The 23,694-nt window shown below is 38.2% G+C and overlaps 1 protein-coding gene across 1 annotated transcript in view; it reads right to left on the bottom strand.

Annotated features, from left to right (window-relative positions):
* The window catches only part of LOC136830479 (trafficking protein particle complex subunit 8-like), an 80,042-nt gene that overhangs the window by 13,208 nt on the left and 43,140 nt on the right, over positions 1–23,694 (bottom strand). The window contains 4 exon segments of the mRNA XM_067090013.1: positions 9,813–9,922; positions 10,363–10,450; positions 20,307–20,351; positions 23,025–23,145. Of these exon segments, the coding sequence (XP_066946114.1) occupies positions 9,813–9,922; positions 10,363–10,450; positions 20,307–20,351; positions 23,025–23,145 (364 nt within the window).

Below are 23,694 nucleotides of genomic sequence, written 5' to 3'. Positions count from 1 at the left end.
AATGATATTGTAGTTCCAAAAGGTCCTTACCATCCAATATTCGATACCACCAACCTAAAAGAGTTTAACCAGACCACTCAATTTAGACAGTCTGCTTAAACTCCCTTCTCTACGGCTGACCCAAAAATGTGGTGACACAACTGGAGGAGGAAAGGGTGTAGTGCATGGCTTAGTGAGATGTGAGAAAAATAAGCAGCTTCTAATTAAAAGAAATCCATAGAAACTTGGGGTCAAGGGACATCGAAAAGATGCCAATACACTAAGTGGTACACACAATAAACAATAACCAACCATGGTAGCCCATTACTGAATACTACATGTAAACATATCTGCCTCTACACTTGGTAACATCCTCCTAAAGTATAACTGAAATACAAAGGTAAGACGTTAGAACAGTCACCAGTGGGATAATAATCCCAAACTTTAAATCCAATTTGGGCTGTCTACATTGGTGAGATATTTAAATGCATAATATAATGTTTAAAAAAAAAGTTTGAATGGTAACCTGCATAATTCAAAAGACAATACAAAGGTGTTTACCAGCACATAGCAGTAGAGTACAGTAACAACTGTTGCTGACTTGAGATCAAATCACTAAAACCCAAAACAACATAAAATGTAAAAATATTAAAAATAGCAAATTCTAAAAGTAATTTGTATTTTTCCTAACATACAAACCTAAAGTTCTTTACATAAGAATTTAGCTTGCAAACCTGAGCTGGAACGGCCATTCAAACTTATTGACAAAGTAGTCAACTAGTGGCCAGTAGGGGTAAGCCCTGCCCACCTGTCAGTCTGCACTCCACTTTGCCTTCCGGCCCAGGTACCAGAGAGGGGGGGAGGCTGAGGTAGGCCATTAACCCTTAAACTGGACGTATCATACAACTACAACTACAAAAATTTCAACCTTCGGTCAACTTTGACTTGACTGAAATGGTCGAAAAAAATGCAATTGTAAGCTAAAACTCTTACATGCTAGTAATATTCAATCATTTACCTTCATTTTGCAACAAATTGGAAGTCTCTAGCACAATATTTCGATTTATGGTGAATTTTTGAAAAAAACTTTTTCCTTACGTCCGCACGGTAACTCGGCCGAAAATTTCAGAAATTCTTTCGTCATTTTGTCGTAATTTTTGCATTGTTTTATATTAGCCGTTACATAAAGTTTTATATATGAAAATGTGCGCAATTTCAAGTAAAATACAGCAAAATACAACCCATGGTTGTAGCTTTTATCAGTTTGGAAATATTTTCATATAAATCACGATAACTGCCAAAATTTCAACCTTAAGTCAACTTTGACTCGAACGAAATGGTAAAAAAACGCAATTGTAAGCTAAAAATCTTACATTCTAGTAATATTCAATCATTTACCTTCATTTTCCAACAAATTGGAAGTCTCTAGCACAATATTTCGATTTATGGTGAATTTTTGAAAAAACTTTTTCCTTACGTCCGCGCCAGAAATTCTTTCGTCACGTTGTCGTAATGTTTGCACCGTTTTATATTAGTCGTTACATAAAGTTTTATATATGAAAATGTGCACAATTTCATGTAGAATACAACAGAAAATAACTCATGGTTGTAGCTTTTATCAGTTTTGAAATATTTTCATATAAATCACGATAACTGCCAAAATTTCAACCTTTAGTCAACTTTAACTCGACCGAAATGGTTGAAAAACGCAATTGTAAGCTAAAACTCTTACATTCTAGTAATATTCAATCATTTACCTTCATTTTGCAATAAATTGGAAGTCTCTAGCACAATATTTCGATTTATGGTAAATTTTTGAAAAACATTTTCCTCACGCTCTTGCGCTAACTCGGCTGAACATCTCAGAAATTCTTTAAATCACGTTGTCGTAATGTTTGCACCGTTTTATATTAGTCGTTACATAAACTTTTATATATGAAAATGTGTGCAATTTCATGTAGAATACAACAGAAAATAACTCATGGTTGTAGCTTTTATCAGTTTTGAAATATTTTCATATAAATCACAATAAATAGAAAAATTCTACTTTCGGTCAACTTTAACTCGACCAAATGGTCGAAAACTGCAATTGTAAGCTAAAACACTTACAGTCTAGTAATATTCAATCAATTAGCTTCATTTTTCAACAAACGGGAAGTCTCTAGCACAATATTTCGATTTGTGGTGAATTTTTGAAAAAATCATTTTTTTACGTTCCCGCATTACGAATTCATGCATCATTTTGTGATAATATTTTCTCTGTGTTGCTTTGATCGTTTTACAATTTGTTTTTTACCAAAATCATCGCAATTTAGTGTACAATACAAAGAAAAAAAAATAATCCGTTAGCTTTAACTGTTTTGCTCACAGCGTGATTTGTATAAAATTATATATGAAAATTTTTTTTTGTGCTGTCATATATTTCAATATTTATATATGATAATGATATTTTTTCATTTCTAATGGTTGCATACTAAACTTTAGGCAATGACAAAAAAAGGAGCCAAAAATGAACTCAATCTTAAAAACCAAGTGTGCTGTGATTTTTTGAAAAAAAAATTTTTTCCGCTTCGGCGCTAACTCCCGAACGCTGCCGGCATATGGGAGACGTTTTTTTAAATAGAGGCTCGGCGTTAGAGGGTTAATGTAAAGAACTTCAGGTTTGTATGTTAGGAAAAATACAAACCACTATTAAAACTTGTTATTCGTTCCTTCACAAACACAGTACACACCTTCATTTTTTGCATAGGAGACTTACCCATTGGTGGGAGGAATCTGGGTACTCTTTGAACCAACTGGTAGGTTTGCCCAACCTGGGATGTTACCTTCCTGGTCTGTTAGGAGCAGAGGAAGGAACCCTGCACCACTAGCATACTGCATGTATGGGTACAGCACATGCTACACTTCTGGACCAGTAAGTAAAGGGTTTGCATGCCATTACTCAATCAGGCTATATGAAAAAGTATCACAGACAAACAGATAAATACAATCAACAGGCTTTATAGTCTGTCCTCCTCTCCCCTTGCCAAGAGAGGAGAGGAACTTGCATCCCTTCATTACTAATGAAAAGACTGGTGCTCAGTCAGATAACTAACCTGCACTCACATCTTCCCAGTGTATACAGAATGGCACTCTGACTCTCCATTTACCAGAGAGGAAGGAAGGAAAAGAGAGAGAGGAGAATAAGTCATTCCTAACCTGTCTCTTGCCAACCGGAAAACTAGACAAGAGGCTACATGTCCCAAAGGGAGCTGCTGGGCTTGCTATCCAACCAGCTAAGCAATCACTACTGGTCCGTGAAAAGCATGTCTTGGGCTAGTGGGCAACATTCTGCAGGTATACCTGAAATCTGACAGGTTCCTGTTGAGTGCAAAGTAAAAGGTGATTATTACCCTACTATCCTCAGTTGTCTGGACTGCAATTCTAATTCCACACTGGAAGAGACAATGCCCACAGATCAACTTACAGAGCCAAGAGGGAGTGTATTCGAAAAACTACTTCCTTAACTCCGTTATTACAGTACTAACCAAAGAGTTGTCGACATACAAATCTGAGGTGTTGAGTTCCTTCAAGATAGTACTGCAGCACTCAAACAGAACTCAATAGTATCTCACAAGAGTCAATACTGAGAAGTCCTTCAGTGAGGATAACAAAAAAAGGTTCAAACTGACATGAACAACAGTTCTGAATCATGTTTCAAAATTCCAAACAAACAGATGTCCATCCTCCAGAGTACCATACATACGAGAGCCTAGATGACTCTCCTACAGTATACCCATGCCAATGCCAGGACTAAACAAGACACATTCTCTGGGTTCAGACCTATGGCAACACTCGAAAAGACTCATACAGTCTACGATTCAAACTCCTACGGGAGAGTCATGATCCTCTGGGGTTTGAATCCCTGAGAGAGAAAGACTGTTATAACTTCTCAGGAGGAGAAAAGACCTCCCTCACAAAGAAGAGATCTACTACTAGAATCAAACCCTTGTTGAAGGTAAACAAGCCTTTCAAAAAAACCAGGGCAGAAAGAAGCTTCATAGCAAAGGTAGGTGAACAAAACACTGCTATCTGCTGATGAGCAGCTCTGACCACAGATACACCCTGTCTCTGGAGAAGATTTTAGTCTTAGAGACAGAGAGGCTGGAAAACATCCAGGCATGAAGTGCCAGGAATCTCAATGCCCATATATACCAGACTATAAGTAGCTGGATCTAAAGTTAACAAAAGAGAAATATCTCTTAGGACCTCAAACCACAGTACTAGCGGGTCCAGATATTACTTGTATGGACACATGGGAAGTCCAAATTTTTTGCTAGGGAACAGCAGAAATCAACCTGCTGTTGACTACGTACTTTAAGACAAAATGCCAGTAACAACATAAGGTTCAAGGTTGCCTTCCAGGAAAGAGAGCTTTCTCCATGCTTAAACTAAAGCAAGCATGAAGAAGAAAGAACTCCAGAGCTACCTGTTGTGCCAAACAGTAGACAGGTGTAAGCTCAGAATTTGGAAATCAAACAACTTCCTCCCCATACAAGTGATTAGGGACCAATGTTCCCGTTACCTGTCCCCAATTGTAGAGCTGGTGTTGAAAGATATCTAGACATCAGCCCTAAGTGAAACTCACCATTCTCAGCAATGCCCAGGTGTGCATCCTACCCATTATTGGATGCACTCGACCATGAAAGCAACCTTGGGGGAGAAAACCTAGGGGCACTCCCATGTACAGTTCCCATCATCCTGCCACAGTCTCAGTCCCCTGAAGACACAACTTCTTGAGACTCTAAGTTGGGAGAAGAGGCGAAGTTGTCATCATAACCAGCCTCTACAAGGACAACAGGGGAACTCAAGAAGAGTGACAAAACCAAGCAAGTTGTTCCCAGATATAACAGGAACTTGTGTACAACTTCCATGAGTTTGCTGAAGCAAGAATACTAAGAAAAGCCCTTGTTGCTGCTATCAGCAACCCAGGTGTTCACTCTCTGGTCAGGAAAGAGGGTAAAAATCTTGCAGTTCAGCACCACTAAACTTAAGAAAGCAGGTTGTCCTACAACCAAAACAGTAACAAGCTCACCAGGACAATCCAATATCTGAATACACCCAATACACCTCTCAAGAGCGTAAGTTGACACCAACATAGAATCTTCATTAGATCTTGGGGGAAGGTGAATGAAAGTCCCAATAAAAGACCTTCCTCCCAGAGAGTAAAGCTGAGGTATTTTTGAGACGACCAATATCTGTGTACAGTATTTGAAAAATACCCATCCTTTCAGTCCCTCAAAAGAAGAAAGAAGTTGCTCTCCCTCAACTTCTAGCCCCAATCTTCAGCATCACACACCCCCTACTAAGGGTGAGGTCCCATTGCGAGCCACAAATTAGGAGAGGAAAAGGACTGGAAAAAGGAAGAAATGCCTGGGACTTGGAAGAGATTGGCACTCTCATACAAACGGCAGCCCTTGCATTTCCTGTACTCTTCTTCCCCTTACCACCTTTTCAAATACGGAAGAGTGATTAAAGGTGAGATGAAACTCCCAACCGGAGAAGTCGGAGAAACTCCAAGGGGAAAAGTCAAAGTTGAACCTCCATTGCCCCAAAGAAGAGAAGGTCAATTGAACATAAAAGTTCAACCACAGTTTCTTATATGTACAGGACCATTCCAGGAGCCAAAAAACCTGAGACACCCCTCCTATACAAGGAGGTCCATCAAAAGCCCCCAAGACCTCATTCCACACTTGGCCGTATAACCCATTCAGCTCTAAGACCAACAGAAGTACATACTTCCTCGTAAAAAATTGGGAGAAAGCATGAGAGCTTCCTATCCTACCCCAAAGCATGAGAGCTTCCTATCTTATCCCCAATGCTTAACCAGCTCCTGCCCCTTAGAAACCTCCAAAGAAAAAGGGGAAATAGTCCCTGGCAGCCTTGCCCCATCTAGTAGAGGCAAGGCCTCTGCCAGGTGAACAAGGCTGTGAATGATAGTCAAACCAAGTTGACAATAAACTCACAGGTTGTGGAGAGCATAATCACTCACAAAAACATGGGCAAAGGCTATCCATGACCATGCCAAAACCTTCCTGGAAGACAGACAAGTGAGAAAGGAAGGAAGGGGGAACTACCCCTTACTAAGTCTGGAAGACAGAACCACATGGGCCCTGCCACTTCCCTGTACCCCTGCAAGCCAAGAATCCTGTACCAGTAGTACAGGTACCCTGGCTGGCCTAGATAGCCTCGACAGCTATGCTGAACCGGTACCCCCGGTGGAACCCAGTAGCAGGGGGGGTCACAGACTGGTGTTCCACGAGCCTTAACCTGACCGGTCAGCCTGGGTAACAGTTACACCCAGGCATGGAGCACAAGTAGTGTCAGGGAGTCCCCAGGCCAGCGGCCAAAGAGTTTTGACTGGACCAGTACCCTGGTAAAGGTTTGCATCCATGCAGCAAACTACATGTGCAATAGTAGCATAGTGTGGGCCAAATCAGTCCTCTTCCTCAGACAAGGAATAAACACTGGTAGCCTATCAAGAATTCCTGCTGGAATAGCCAAAAACAGAGGAAGATCAGAGGCAATGGAGAAACTCCACAATACCAGTCATTACCGAACAACCAGATCCACAGATCAGAGCCATCAACAGTTCCTGAGTTGCACGACCGGGTCAAGGCAGCCCCTCTCTAACAACCAAGAGGAGCTGGAGACATAAGGGTTGAAGCTACTCGGTCACTAAGGCCAGACAACCATGGAAGGACCGGGAACACTGGTTCGTTGCTCCTGGAAATTCAATTCAAAAATGAGAATTCGGGAACCATATAAGCAGTGCAAATGGCCATGCAAAGGTTCACTGGGGAACAGTCAAAGTGTTTCCCTATCACCCCATTCACCCAACCAAGGAAAGACAGGGAGAACACCCCTAGACCATCAACAAAGAAAGATAAGGAGAACTCCTAGACCATCAGCAAACCTATCCCTACCTGTACTCAGGTAATAAAAGCCAACAGTCTGTGCGAATGAGCTGTGCACACCCTTCCCTGTGCAATCCCGAAGGATTGCAGGGACAAGGGTTGAAGTGATTACCTTTTACTACAGTCATCCGATAGGAAAGAAGAGGAAACACACTCCAAACTAGTTGCCCCCCATAAACCTGGTCCATAGACCAAGAAAACATGGAGCAAATGAGCTGCACAAAGGATCAATGCACTTTTTCTCTCAGAGAAAGAAAAGAGAATTCGACTCAAAGCAAGCTCGAAAGCCAACAAGAGATGAGACAGAGAACCTTGAGACTAAAGGAATGGCACTCAATGCCAGCCCTGCCTGGGAAATCAATCGGCAGCATTGATCAAACCTTCCCGCCCTACCCCAAAGAAAGAAGCTTAATAAGCCTTTTAACATAGGGCAGATCCCCCCCAAAAAAAACTATAAACTCTCAGCCATAGTCAGAGTGGAGGTTCAGTTCAGAAGAAAGATGTAGATGATGATGATGATGAAGGGAAGGAGAAAGCCTCTATCTCCCTCCACCACAGTTGAAACTCGCCTCATCTGCAGTAGTCGAGAATTCAAAGACTAAGTCACAGATATCAGAGGAACAGACTACAGAGCCAATTTCCAACAAATAAAAAGGAAGGCTGTACCTGAAAGGTAAGTACCATAAGCAGTTTTGTGCCTGATGAAAACATTCATAGCAACAGGAAAATAACAAACTTCATTCCTTGCAAGAAGCCTTGTTTGGCCAATGGGTTTGAAAAATGTAATACAAACACATAGTTAACTACCAATGATTACTTAAGTTTAATCAATAACAGTTTGAACGGCAAAAATTGGGCAGAGCAGTCTTGAAAGACAACTGGACTCGACAGTGGCCAGAAGCAAAGTGGAGTGCAGATTGATAGGTGGGTGGGGCTTTCCCCCGCCTGTCATTAGTTGACTGCCTTGTCAGCAAGTCTGAATGGCTGTTCAAGCTTGTGTTCTCACGCTAAATCCTTAAATAAAGAACAAAGGTTTGTATTCATGTAGGAACAAACATACTTTACATGATGAAGGAAAACCTCTCTATCAATTAGCATCAATATCAAAATATTTACACATAAAAGTTTCCTAGTTGTTTTCTGAACTCTCGAAACACCAATGCTTTGCATTTTGGAAGACCAGTTTCAACAACTGCCTACATACACTGTGGCTCTGAGCAATTTCAATCATAGCAAAAAAGGAAGTACGAGAATGAAACATGAATAACCCTTCAGAACACTACTTGATTTCTATTCGTGTTCTTCAAATCATTTCTAATTGAATCCAAAAGGAGTACAAACAAAAAGCATTCTCTTTTACTCTTAACAGTAGAGGCTCAAAAGTTTTGTTTTAAGTGACAGGTTAACACTGAAGAAAATCTGTGACACAAAAGCTGTATGGAAGGGAAATGCTTTGAAATTATGACAGAAAGTAAAATATTTAGGGCTTCACACAATCATCAGTATTTCCTACAGTGTGCCACTAAAAGCACAGTAGATAAAATCTGATGATAATCATGATAGGCTCTACACACCAAAGGGTACGCAAGTTAAACACACACCAGTAAGCTGTAACATACTGCTAAATAAACTACAGCACATGGCAGCAAGTAATGATCAGTAATATCTCATTCCATTACTACAGGAACATCATTTGTTGGTATCATCCATTTTACTTTTATCTACACGTTTACTAATCCTTAGCTTTTTTACTAAATTATTTCAGCTGCATAAGATTCTGGGCTGGTGATGAATTTGTGTGGTTTGAAATTTACAAAGCCACTGGCAAAGAGAAACTTGCAGTCATTCAAATGAGCACAAACTATACCAAAGACTGGTCATGGTCAGAACACCATAACACTAAGGAAGACTGCACATGGTCAGAATACAACAATGAATGCAAAGATTACTCCACAAAGACAAAGGCTCCAAAAACATTAATAAATAAAAGAATTGGTATGAAAATATAACTATCCTCCAAATGTCTGAGTCCAAAAACAACATAAAGAATTGCCTACTTTCCTTCCCTTTCATAAGACAATGGATTCCTCATTACATTATTTAGGGGCAGCATACACTCTACAAAGGCAAAAACTGCAGGCAAAGAAAGACTAATAACCACATACCCTTGCCCAACAAAATGACACTTGAGTGCAATGCCAATCAACTACCAGCATAATTTACAATACTATTTTTCAATAAAACTCGCTTCAAATTGTATTGGGTGGTAAAAAAAGTTTTGCTTGTGTGTGACTCCATGGAATGGTTACATTTCCTGATATAATAACAACAATTTCTTCAGCAATTCAAGTTTACTGACTATCCCCAATTTGGCATATTAACAGGAGTCACCAACCAAGAAGATACAGTATACAGTGAACCCCCCGTATTCACGGGGGATGCGTCCCACACCCCCCCCCCAACAAATAGCTAAAATCCGCAAATACTTAAAACCCCTCTAAAAACACTTAGAACTGCCCATTTTGATAGTTTAAACACAGAAAACCCCTGTAAAAATGCATATACCTGAGTATTTTAATAGTTTTATCACAAAAAGTGCATTTATTCATGAAAATTATATGAAAATACAGTAATTAGTGAATATTTCTCAGTGAAAAATACCGCGAATGGGCGAATTTTTCACGAATGATGGCTAAATATGTTCCACATAAAAACCCGCGAATGCGTGAGTATTATGGGGGTTTACTGTACATGTCTGTTGAGTGAACTTTATTCCAACAATGGATACTTTAATGCTGTTGAGATCTAAAAGTCTGTCAAAGTACCTTTAGGCAAAAAATTAAAAATACCCTGAAGGAATACAACAGTGGTACTTACTTTGTTATTACTAAAGTGAAGCTGTGATAAAACTAATGGCACATCACTGGTATGATATGGAATGCACTGGACACACAAATGACAAGATTCATCGCCTCCTAGCTTTTGGTCTGTTGAAAAAATGAACATTGTAGTGTTCATAGAATACATGAGCAAAACAGTACAGTACAGGAAAATGTCTGGCATTGTAACAGGGATCCTCACTAAATGGACTAACATTTTCATATGATTTTTAATGTTACACAACTCAATAGTATATAGATTAGGGGGCATGTCTGGCCACATCAAAAGGAACTGACATAATTACACCAAAATGAATCGTTTCCTTCTGCTTTTTTGGCTGCAGCTGTACCAAAACTGGATTATTCTGACGATGTTATCTTTATGTGCACAAAATTTATTTTCTACTTCTGTATAAGATGGAGTTTGTAGCATTTGCTATGAGAATCTACATGCAAAAATCAACTCATAAAAGAATTCATATACCTTCTATGGAATGCACAAAGAATGAAAGACAGCTAAAAGTGATACAACATGCTTTATCTCGTACCTTGCAACGGGGAATGTGGTAAAACTGCCCACTTCTTGCTATTGGCACTGATGCCAATGACAGTATACGAACTACAGCTAGTGTCCACCTGAAAAATATACATCCTTAGAAACCTTGGTATGATAAAAGTAAATATATGGGTATCAATAACTACTCCATTTATATACATGCCTAACATGTTTTCGAGCCACAGTTCATTCAGCAGTTGAGAAAAGGATAAGGAAATTTGGGGTGTTCCTGGTTTGCCAGCCTGTCTTCTTGTCTTTTTTGAATCCTCCCTCCTGTTGGTAATGATAAAGTGACTCTGCTTTCCATGCCTCAGCTTTTTGCTCATTCAATTGTGGAGAGATTCAGTTTGATTACAGCACTGACAAGGATACTGGACTAATGCAGTACTAAGCAAAGGCTGGTAACCCAACCCATAGAAAATATGACTGGTTTTATAGTTAAGCTAAGTGAATGCCCCTTACCTGATGTAGGAAATCCTGCTGGCATTTTCTTCCTCCAGTTGAGGACTGACATCAGGGATAATGGACCTCACAGAGTATGCAATCTTCAAAGGTACAATTATACCGGGACTTGTTTTGAAGCAAGTATGGTGATCTCTTCTCACAGATCACATTGTATAACGTGGTGCCAAACCATATTAACAAAAATATCTAATTAAAGGCAGGTAAACACCCATACACATGTGCACCTTCATACTCCCTATAACTCAATACCAGGATTTTGAAAACAAAAGAGAAAGAAACAATTTCTCCCTTGCAGTTCAAGCTAGATAGTGCCAGCAGCAACTGAGGGACTTAATGTATGACAACTTCATGAGGGATTACCATGCCTTTTAAGTAGCGAGACACAAAAATGGAATAGCACCTCCACTGCACCAAATTAATGTCTTCCAAACACAAATTTTTCATAAAATCAAAAACATAGTGCTCAAACTACATGTGCCTTTGCCTTGAGAACCAGTAGAAAAGACTCATCTGACCTACTTTGAGCTTGGCAAATGTAAATAAAATATAAAAGGGGACATGGTGTATTTACCCATAGGAATATTGGATTCCTAACACTGCAGAATAAATTATCAGTTTCTCTCGCCATACATAAACCTTAAGGTATCTAACTGGACATAACAGGGCCTCCTCTACATTCCCCACTAGCAAAGTCAGATTCAATAAATGAGAGCAAGGGAGAGACAATTATTATCACATTATTTTTGCCTGGGAGTGCAGCAAAACCACAGTGCAGTAAAAAGGAAAGGACCCCATCACCATTCAAAGAGCAAACCATATCAGAGAAGGTTCACAACTCTAACTCTTTGATGTGGCTAGCACCATCAAAGACAGGATTTTAGAGAGGCTTCTTCGAGGCATTCCAAAAGTGATCTATTCATGAATTCTAGAACCACATCTAAATTTCATATCAGCTTCTTTTATAGGAAGATTTGGATGCTTTTCTTTAGAATGATCTAAAGACTTCTTGAATTTCCTTATTGCTGGAGATAACGTTAAAAATCATGAATTACTGCAGATAACACTGGCCTGCAATCTGTGATGTCCACAACAGAAAGTTTCTTGGAATGTCTGAGAAACCATAAAAATTTTATTATGCTGACTGGGTAGGTAAGGGAGGAAGAAATCCCTCTAGATCAACATCAATTCTAGTAAGGGTAGCCAACTTTCTCTGAACTGAGTACAGGTTTTTAAAACAGGCTCAGAAAACCCTCCAGCTTGCAGGATATGGTCAAGAGACTTTAGGTTGTTAGCTGAAGCACAATGGAGCTTTGTGAAATCTTACTCTGTGTGGCTGCTCAAGCAGAACTGGCTAAGAATCAAGGCCAACCTATCATCAAAGACATTAGGTCCAGTAACCATTCACTCTGTGGCCTCCATGGAGTTTTGATGGCCAATATCATATTTCTAGAATCTGTTTATTACTTGCCTCTAAAGACCAAAGGGAAGAACTGCCAAAGTCTAGATTGGCCCAGCCATTAAACACTGCAACTACTACTCAAACTTGAGGATCTTGGCAGGAAGAAAACATAGCCAGTTGTTCTGCCTTACTGTAAACATATCAATCTTTAGCAACATCTAGTTTCCACAGGTTGTGAAATACTTGTACTTGTGGGTGTAGTAACCATTCTTTCAGTACGATCTGGCCTTTCCTGCTCAACTAACTGGCCAAAATTTTGTTATTGCCTGGAACAAACTGTGGCATCAAAAGCGAGTTCTTGAACTCTGACCAACATATTCTCTGGAAGCTTGAATTTCAAGTTAATAACACCTGTGGGCTTGTTCCATGTGAATGGGTTTCATCTTCTGAATAGAATTCTGTGGTCAGCAAGAAATTTGTCCTTTCCTGCCTCTTAAGGTATGAGAGGGTTGTTGTATTGTCTGAGAAGATTGCCATTGTCTTTCTGGAAACTAAATCTTCTGCTTACACTGACTCTTCCAACCAGCCAATAATTTTAGACTGCTCTTTCTTTCTACGACCAAAGAAATGACTTATCTAGGTTCTAGATGGGTGCCCCATCCTACTTCCAACACATCTGAGTATAATGTTAATTAGGCTCCTCACATTAGAGGGATTTCTGTCAAGAGTGATGCCTGATTTTTTAACTAACACAACTTAGATTGTGTGATAACTGATGAAATTTCCACTAAGAGATTATCTGGGAAGAAGACCTATCACATAACAACTTCCAATGGATAGATTTAGTCTCATTCTAAATTTGAATAGATGGACAAACTTCTCCAGCAATGACATGTTCCTAGAAGAAACAACAACTCCTTGATTGGCAAGGACTCTAAGGAAAGGAGCTTGGAAAAACCTGAAAGATCTGAGAAGATCACCATTCTCAGATAGGCTATCACCTGGGATGGAACTAGGATTAATTCTGAATATTAATGAATATTCCCAACTTAACAGAGGTTAAATATCAAATCTTTGGCTCACATGACCCTTCAAGAAATATCCCCAGGACTCTAAAAGAGTTCAGAGGTCTGGTTAAACAAATCATTTATAACTAACTAACTAACTATCCAGTTGCCTAGGTAAACGAGAACTTCTGACTCCCAAAAGTAACATCATCTGGACACTGGACTTGGAGCTGTAAAACTAAGGTATTGAAAACATAGTGTGAATGATTCAATGAAAATTTTGTCAAAACTAAGAACTTGTTATGGTTGAATTTATAATGAATTCACAATTATTTTAAATATTGCACTCTTTTAAAGTAATGAAGAGTCTGTCACATTTTTGTTACTCTTTCATTATTCAAATACTGTAAAGTATGATTTTTAGATTTTTAAATATTTTACTTATGTCTTAATAAACAGGTACCGTACTGCTGTAAATCATGCTGAAGAGCTGTCTGACTTACTGTTTTGTATATTTACTTTTATATTTATATGCTTACATAGTATTTTTCTTTTAATTAATACTGCAGCCTAGCCTCTGATCATAAAACAAAACTAGTTTTTAGTTTTGGATTAAATTAACCCTCTAACGCCGAGCCTCTATTTGCAAAAGTGTCTGCAGTATGCCGGCGGCATTCGGGAGTTAGTGGCGGAGAAGAAAAAGTTTTTTCAAAAATCACAGCACGCTTTAGTTTTTAAGATTAAGAGTTCATTTTTGGCTCATTTTTTTTATCACTGCCTGAAGTTTAGTATACAACCATCAGAAATGAAAAAAAATATCATTATCATATATAAATATTGAAATATATGACAGCACAAAAAAAATTTCATATATAATTGTATACAAATCACACTGTGAGCAAAACGGTTAAAGCAAACGAGTTATTTTTTTTCTTTGTATTGTACACTAAATTGCAATGATTTTGGTATATAACAAATTGTAAAACGATCAAAGCAACACAGAGAAAATATTATCACAAAAAGATGCATGAATTCGTAACGCGCGGACGTAAAAAAAAAAGCTTTTTTTTTTAAATTCACCATAAATCGAAATATTGTGCTAGAGACTTCCCGTTTGTTGCAAAATGAAGGTAATTGATTGAATATTACTAGACTGTAAGTGTTTTAGCTTACAATTGCAGTTTTCGACCATTTCGGTCTAGTTAAAGTTGACCGAAAGTAGAATTTTTTCTATTTATTGTGATTTATATGAAAATATTTCAAAACTGATAAAAGCTACAACCATGAGTTATTGTTTGTTGTATTCTACATGAAATTGCGCACATTTCCATATATAAAACTTTATGTAACGACTAAAATAAAACAGTGCAAACATTATGACAAAGTGACAAAATAATTTCTGAGATATTCGGCCGAGTTACTGCGCGGATGTAAGGAAAAAGTTTTTTCAAAAATTCACAATAAATCGAAATATTGTGCTAGAGACTTCAGTTTGTTGCAAAATGAAGGTACATGATTGAATATTACTAGAATGTAAGAGTTTTAGCTTATAATTGCATTTTTCGATCATTTCGGTCGAGTTAAAGTTGACCAAAGGTTGAAATTTTGGCACTTATGATTTATATGAAAATATTTCAAAACTGATAAAAGCTACAACCATGAGTTATTTTCTGTTGTATTCTACATGAAATTGCACATTTTCATATATAAAACTTTATGTAACGACTAATATAAAACGGTGCAAACATTACGACAGAGTGACGAAAGAATTTCTGAGATGTTCGGCGAAGTTATACAAGACGGACGTAAGGAAAAGTTTTTTTTTTTTTTTTAATTCACCATAAATCGAAATATTGTGCTAGAGACTTCCAGTTTGTTGCAAAATGAAGGTACATGATTGAATATTACTAGAATGTAAGAGTTTGAGCTTACAATTGAGTTTTTCGATCATTTCAGTCGAGTTAAAGTTGACCGAAGGTTGAACCATGAGTTATTTTCTGTTGTATTCTACATGAAGTTGCGCACATTTTCATATATAAAACTTTATGTAACGACTAATATAAAACAGTGCAAACATTACGACAAAGTGACAAAAGAATTTCCGAGGTGTTCGGCAGAGTTATCGCGCGCGGACATAAGGAAAAAATTTTTTTTTTTTTAAATTCACCATAAATCGAAATATTGTGCTAGAGACTTCCAGTTTGTTGCAAAATGAAGGTACATGATTGAATATTACTAGAATGTAAGAGTTTGAGCTTACAATTGCGTTTTTCGATCATTTCGGTCGAGTTAAAGTTGACCGAAGGTTGAAATTTTGGCACTTATCGTGATTTATATGAAAATATTTCAAAACTGATAAATGCTACAACCATGAGTTACTTTCTGTTGTATTCTACATGAAATTGCGCACATTTCCATATATAAAACTTTATGTAACGACTAATATAAACCGGTGCAAACATTACGTCAAAGTGACGAAAGAATTTCTGAGATGTTCGGCAGTTACCGTGCGCGGACGTAAGGGAAAAGTTTTTCATAAATTCACCATAAATCGAAATATTGTGCTAGAGACTTCCAATTTGTTGCAAAATGAAGGTACATGACTGAATATTACTACACTGTAAGAGTTTTAGCTAAATTGCATTTTTTCTACCATTTCGTCGAGTTAAAGGACCGGCGGTTGAAATTTTGGCACTTATCGTGATTTTATATGGAAATATTTCAAAACTGATAGAAGCTACAACCATGAGTTATTTTCTGTTGTATTCTACATGAAATTGCACATTTCCATATATAAAACTTTATGTAACGACTAATATAAACCGGTGCAAACATTACGACAAAATGACGAAAGAATTTCTGACATTTTTGGCCGAGTTACCGCGCGGATGTAAGGAAAAAGTTTTTTCAAAAATTCACCATAAATCGAAATATTGTGCTAGAGACTTCCAGTTTGTTGCAAAATGAATGTCAATGATTGAATATTACTAGAATGTAAGAGTTTTAGCTTACAATTTGCTTTTTTCGACCATTTTCGGTCGAGTCAAAGTTGACTGAAGGTTGAAATTTTTGTAGTCGCACGTGAGTACGTCCACTTCAACAGACAATTTTAGCACGTCGATTTATACGTCCAGTTGGCATTTAAGGGTTAACAGAGTTCAAATAAATTATGCTTAATCAAAGCATCTGCTGCTCCCAGGCAATCACTCAAGTACTGACAGGACCCAATATTGCTTGATTTTGTTGATCAGGCAAGAAGAGGTGTTTTCAACATGGTACAATTGTTGACTGCTGGAGGAGGACTTCAATGGAAGGAAATCATGTTTCCCTTCCTGAGTATCTCCACCAACCAAGGATCTGCTCCATTTTTACCAGTAGTAAGCAAGCCTCAGGCAAGTTCCTTGCACAATGAACAGCCGAAGAAATCCCTGACAGGAGGGGGAGGAGGAGGAGGAGGAGGAGGAGGAGGAGGAGGAGGAGGAGGAGGAGGAGGAGGAGGAGGAGTCTCTCTTGTAAACTGTCCTGGTCTGGCAGCTCAAGCAATGAGTTCTCTGTTCCCTTTTCTGGCTATGCTGTTGTAAGTGAAAGGTGGAATAACTCAAGATTAAAAAATCTAAGAGTGCAGTAGGTCAAAGATCTATGAGGCCTTATGACCTAGAGGGATGTTATTAGAAAAGGAGTACAAATGTTCTTTCCTTTTCATAAGCATGAACTGTCTTGCCAATCCATGAAAGTCCTGTTGAGACATTCAGATAAAATATCATATTCCAAAGTGATTTCTATTTTTCCTAGGATAAAAACCTACACTTTCATAGATGGAGTACTCAGTGCAACATGAACTGCGGCTGTCTACTTACTTAAAAACCAAATGCCTAACGGGTGCGATTATGAGTTACCTGTGACCTGAACTGGGTTAGCTTGTCCATTTTGTTTTCAGCTGTCTCAGTGTGTAGTTGTCGCTGGCCTTCGTCTCACATACTTGAGATTTTTGTTGTGTGTGTTACGTGTTCATGTCCCTTCTTCGTTTTCGCTGCTGCATCTTAACCAACATTGTGTTGTTTCCTCCTCCACTAGCCTTGTGCTTTAGTGTTGATTATTATTCTAGTGTGTCAAGTTTCCGTCTTTTTCTTTGACCCCATGTGTGACCACCTTGTTCCAAGAAACTGATATTCAAGAAACTGATATTCAGCATCATGCTCATGGCTTTCACACTCTCTGGTAGCACACTCAAAAGACATGTCAGCAACGATCACATCTCCAAAACCCTGAAAAGGGCTTTGCTTCCATGCAATGCTTCCACTTCCATAGATGGCCAAATCCCCTGCTCAATACTGCCCACAACTTTATGATGGCCTTATAAGCTACAAATTTGGTCTCAACAGAAAGAGAAGGCAATCTGGCATTCCTGTGTGGTAAGAATGTGCTCTTTGTTTGTGAAAAGGAAGAGCCCTAGAGTAAGATGCCTCAGCCATAAGCATATCCTTTTTTGCCCTAAGCCTTGCCTTGACCATTCATCAAGGCAGATCTACAAACAACCTGTGGAAGAGCCAAAGGCCACTACTAATACTGTACAAGCTCTCAAATCCTGAGTATCAGAAATATGGATAACATCAGGATGTAATTTGCGCTTCTGAATATCGATAAATCATAGACAGGAAGAAAACTACTTTGGAATCAGGGTTAATCTGGGAAGGTTGTGGCTGTACAGCAATTTGAAAAGTTTTCACCTTGATTTAATTTTTTAAAATAGAAAAGACAAGCCATTTGGTGAACTATAGCCTACCCTCCATATGTTCACTGTTCTAAAGACAGTATTTACCTCTTGCATATCTGCATGCCCTCCCTGGATTTATGAATTGCTAAAGATCTTTTTTTAGATGGACTTTCAGTGGGTTTACTGCTTTTCTCTTTCAAGGTTGTGACAGAAAGCCTCGCCACTAAAATACACCACTTTGCAGTTTTGTTTCACATTTATTGCTTTAAGCATGTTTACAATAATGTAAACTTCAATATACCTAACATTTACAGCATAAAAGTACTCATGGGGGATGCGTCCCACACCCCCCCCCCGCGAATAGGTCAAATCCGCGAATGCTTAAAACCCCTCTAAAAACACTCAGAACTGCCCATTTTGATAGCTTAAACCAAGAAAAACCCTGTAAAAATGATTATACCTGAGTATTTTAATAGTTTTATCACAAAAAGTGCATTTATTCATAAAAATTATATGAAAATACAGTAATTAGTGAATATTTCTCAGTGAAAAATACTGTAAATGGGCGAATTTTCCACGAATGATGGCTAGATATGTTCCACAGAGAAACCCGCGAATGCGTGAGTCCGCAAACCATGAGAACGCGAAAACGGGGGGTTTACTGTATGCATATATTCAGAATAATTGCTTCCCTCAAGCTAGTTTTGTCACAACACAATGTCAACAAACAACTTGAGTGCTTGAGAAAATACAAAATAGCAATTGAAACAAAGATGCTACCTAAAATTTTGAGGTATGAAAAGCTTCAATCAAACCCTGAACACTGAGAGAACAGACTCATGCATGAGTAACAAAGAAAACAACAAAAAAAAGGACACAAAACAAAAAACTGACATATCAAACTACTGTATTTTGCCTATGTTGAGAGTTGCCATGTGGTATTTAATGGCCCACAGGTATTTAAACAAGCAGGCATGCAAATGTCATAAAAACACCCAGAAAGTTACATCGTTACGCCCACTATGCTACAGGATTATGTCTAGCTTTTGAATTTGGGACCACATTCCTTCAAAAATATATGGTAGTTCAGTGTCCTTGAATGACTCAACCTGTTGCTTACACTTCTCTGAAGGAGCCAAAGCAGGCATAGATGATTTTCTCCTACCCACATGGCTTTGGTAAGGTAGGCCAGCCTGCTCCAGGATTGGGTGTGACCAAAACAGAAGTGGTAACGGACACAAACCTTCTATACCCTGGCACTACTTGGTTACCCAGCAGACAGCTCTCTCTGACAGCCACTGAACTAACACACACAAGTCCAGAGGCCAGCTCCTGCACAGAAGAGGGTGCTGCCCACCGTCTGATGCAGTTATGGAATACAAAAGTCTGCTGGAATTGCTGGGGTGAGAGAAGACAGTGCTTGGAGAAAATGGTGGGTAGGAGGATACAGTGTGTAGGGTTGCTCACAAGTTTAATGAGAACACTGCTCCAACTATCTAGGCCTACCTGTTCCTTAAATAATTATTCCACATCATAAACATTTTTAATAAAATGTTTCCAGCTCTTATCTGCTTCTCTCCTGATCCTGCATTTAACATATAGTGTCCCAACATAATTGCTTGTTTTACTGACACACATCAAACATTGAGTGTGTCCATTGCACCTAGTTATAAGAATATGATACCAGTTTTCTGGTACAGAACGAGAAAAGAAAATTGAAATACTTCCCAATAGCAAGAGCACACTACCAGGGATATTAACACCTCAACAGCAGAACACTAACCGAGGCATTGACAACAGTCGCTATGTCATTGCCTACTGGAGGAAGACAGGCCGGCAAACCTTTTCTTTTTCTCAACTGTCTGAAAGTCATAGAAATTATATTTTTTCTTTTTCTTAAACTGTACTTCAAAACTGGTATGGCTACAGCTACATAGCCTGATTATATTCAGTTTTCACATCTCATGATTGGTGATGTCAATTATGAAGTAATGGTTTGTTTATTCATACAATATTAGACTGTAAGGTTTTCAAGCTTCATAGTACAAAACTACAAAATAAGCAATTGCACCACAAATCTGAAAGCAACACAATGCAAGCCACAATTTAGCATTTAGTTTTTAATATCTATTCAAGGAAAGCATAATTTTTCCCTATAAAATATTGCATTTGTGAGTATATTCTCATTCTGTATTTGTATCATATAAATTTACATTACAATATATCATCTGTACAGATTTAAAGATTCACCTCAAGGAATATCAATAAAACTACTTTTCCACCACAGGCCTATTAAGAATGTGATAAAAACATAACTACTCTCCTTAATCTATGTCTCATAACTGAATTACCTCTGAACAATTGTGAGCTTCAACAACAAGATTTCCCAACCAGTGCTAGTTGGGTCACCTCCGACATTTACTCTTGAAGAACAACTTGACTTTTATGCTGAGCTTCTTTCAATACTGCTGAGAATAATTGTACCTGAACCAGTGAGGTAAAATTTGAACAAAGTACGACTGAAGTACTGTGGTTTGTATATATGATATTTTTTTCGTTAATTCCTATTACATATTTTGTTGTTATACGACTGTAACCTAACAGTCAAAAACAAAAGTTTATAGATTTTCGCTGAAAACAATTTCAGGGACCCTAAGTGCACCCTCACATGGTTTAGTTATCCACAGCAAAAGGGGTCAAGAGTTAGCAACAGACAGCTTGGGAGGAAGCTACCTTGATTTAAGTCTACAGTAACTGCCAACAACTTCAGTTCCTCGTTTCAGTATGTTGGAACATTTACTTAACGAACACTGATGTACAGTATGGTGACCAAGTTTTTTTACCTTAACTTAAAAGAGTGTCAAAAGCCTATCTACTGTTTACATTTTTCAGTGTCTGTGGTTTGGTGAACTCTTGCTTTCCTGTTTTCCAAAAGTTACCCATACCTGGAGCAATTTTTGAGGACACCACAAGCATATTTGTAAGTGAGATCTTAGTACAGTATAAGCATTAGTTAGTAAGCATATTATTATTTGTAAATAACATCTTAGGATAAGCATTGTGCAGTATTTGTTGCATTACTGTAAGCAGTATGTATGTGTATATTATTAATAAATATAGGTTTTAAGAAAGTAGTCTGATTTCTAAGTCTTCGTATGACACTGCGACTCACCATACTCTATACATCCTGGTGTGCTGAAAACAAATAATTAAAATGAAATGAAGTTCAAGGTAAATGCCCTTTCCTGTGGACATACAGTGAACGTATTTTATCAACATCATTGCTAGGTTTACCAAAAACACTAGAGAAGTTGAACAGCTAGATGAAAAGAGACCTGAAGGAAATGATGAAACTAAGAGGCCAAAGGGACGATGCAATGAACCCTAGTCCTGTATAGTGTTCCATGCAAGGCAAATGGAAAAAAAATAAATAAGGTATAATAATTTGTAAGCCATAACAATAAAGTTATCAAGAACACAGGAAATGATGATAATGAGAACTAAAGTATGTGTATGAAGACAATATGATCATTCAACTGATGAACTGTTTTAACTAGCTCATAAGACAGCCAACAGTATAATATAAGACATTTCTTTTTTGATTTTGCTTAAAACAATTTTTAAAAAGTTGCATGTGATTTGTTACATGCAACCCAATTCAATTCCATGATGGTCAGAATGAAAAAATTGGCTCTGTGTACCCCAAGTATTGTCTAACCTCTGCATGGTAAGTATCAAGGAAAAATAAGCACAGACAGATTGCCAAACTGTGCGCTATCATCCTCAAAATCATCACTGCTTTAATGTCAAATGTTCTCATTCTCTCTCAACTTTCGTAGTTTTGTACAAATTTGCCTCAATTCCCAACTAGTCAATGGCCCAAGCACCCAAAACATTAGCCATTTTCATATTTAATACTTCTAAAACTATTGCTCCTATTCACCCTCTATCATTTTAATTTTTGAGACTTCAATCTAAAACCACAGCTAAGCCCAGTAAGGAGATTTAATGCAGCTAAAGAGGACAAGAAAGGTCCCATTTATAATAAACTTACACAGTAATGTTAAAGGGGAGAATACGAGAGCTTGCACTCAAGAGTTCATGTGATGAAACTGCCTCTCAATCTCAGTTGCAGACACTGTCTTTCTGAGAGAAGAAAGAGAGAGAGAGAGAGAGAGAGAGAAATATATGGTTGCACAGAGATTATTTTATTTGCTCTCTTCTTTTATTTCTCTCCCCCCCTCTAGATGCAACCCACAACAGTTGACTAACAACTACATACTTAATTCACTGTTCAAGTTAAGAGAGGCATACTTAATTTTAGGGATCATGCCCAGTTGTCCCTCCTTGCCCATTTCAAGATTCAAACACAGGTCACTCAGTTGTGAGCTAGATGCACCACCACTACCACCACACTACTGACAGTGAGAGACAGACAAGAAACTCTCAGTTCAGTGACATCATTCACAAAATCTACATCAGAGTCTACAAGAGTGACTTAGTGGTCTTTTTAAACTAATTTCCAATAACTCTTACCAGACCTAGTGCTACTAGCTTCAGAAACTTTAATACACATCACAGCAAACTAAAGAGACATTAGGCAACTCAACACTTCAACAGGTAATATCACTGTGTTGAGCATACAAGAAACAAAGTCACTAAAAATGAAAACATAGGACAAAAATCTGTACCCACATAGGATTTGCCAGATGTTTCCTAGCATGCATGATACATAACTAAACTCACAAAGACCAACAGTGCAATAAGAAGGTAGACAACAAACTTGGAGTCTGGCCCAAATTTTTGGCCTCCCTCTCTTGGACAGAGGGCAGAATAGCCTTGGAATGTGAAGGTGGAGGGTCTCTTGATTCATAAGAAATTTAATTTGCTACACTGGCAGTGGATACTAGATCATAGCAGAAGCTCTATAAGGGGAAGATTTGGTAGGAAGCAAAGGAAGACTATACACCACTCCTGTTGAGGGCACTGGAACAAAGACAGATACAGGTTGTAAGATGTCCTCATCCTGCCCTACACACACCTCAAGAGGCTGAAAAGGTGTAAACTACAAAACACCAAAAGGTTAAATCACGGCATCCATCTTTAAATCCTATGGGTCCCAGAAAGGGTAACAAGAACTGAGAATCTTTTTCACTGGGTATGGTACCAAAAATGTGCTTGCAAGTAAAGCTTAAAATGTAATATAATTTTTAGTAAATCATGAAAAAGACCCAATTAAGACTACTGTACCATGTGAATTCTGCTGGAGGAGCCAGCCAAGACGTAACAACAACCCAGGAAAGAGAATGGAATGTTAGTTATGTTCCTGAGCTCAGCAAGAAAAAGAATCTGAGGTGCCAGCCTGCAGAAACTTGGGAAATGAGTTTCTCCCATGGTTCCCTAAGTATATAACTGATCTTCAAAAGTTAGATCCAAAGGGGTTACAATAAGTTCCAAAGGGCTGCAAAGAAGACTGATCATTTGCAGTCCAGGAACCTTTGATCATCATGTTGAAGAAATAGGCATCCCATGTTGAAGGAGCATTGGTAAGCAAGATATCCTGGACAGGGCTGAACAAGTACTGCACACTGGAAGTTATGGACAAAATTAAATGTATCTTTTAAATTTTACTTCCTCAAAATATACACATAAAAAAATTAAGCACTACAAACTTTTACTACTTACAGAACCTACATAGCATATACACAGTAACTGAGTAGCCTACCGTGGTTGCCCCCA

The sequence above is a fragment of the Macrobrachium rosenbergii genome, chromosome 46 (assembly GCF_040412425.1).
Source record: "Macrobrachium rosenbergii isolate ZJJX-2024 chromosome 46, ASM4041242v1, whole genome shotgun sequence".
In the NCBI taxonomy this organism is placed as follows: Eukaryota; Metazoa; Arthropoda; class Malacostraca; order Decapoda; family Palaemonidae; genus Macrobrachium; species Macrobrachium rosenbergii.
The sequence above is the reverse complement of the archived record's forward strand: the minus strand, read 5'-3'. Positions and strand labels throughout refer to the sequence as shown.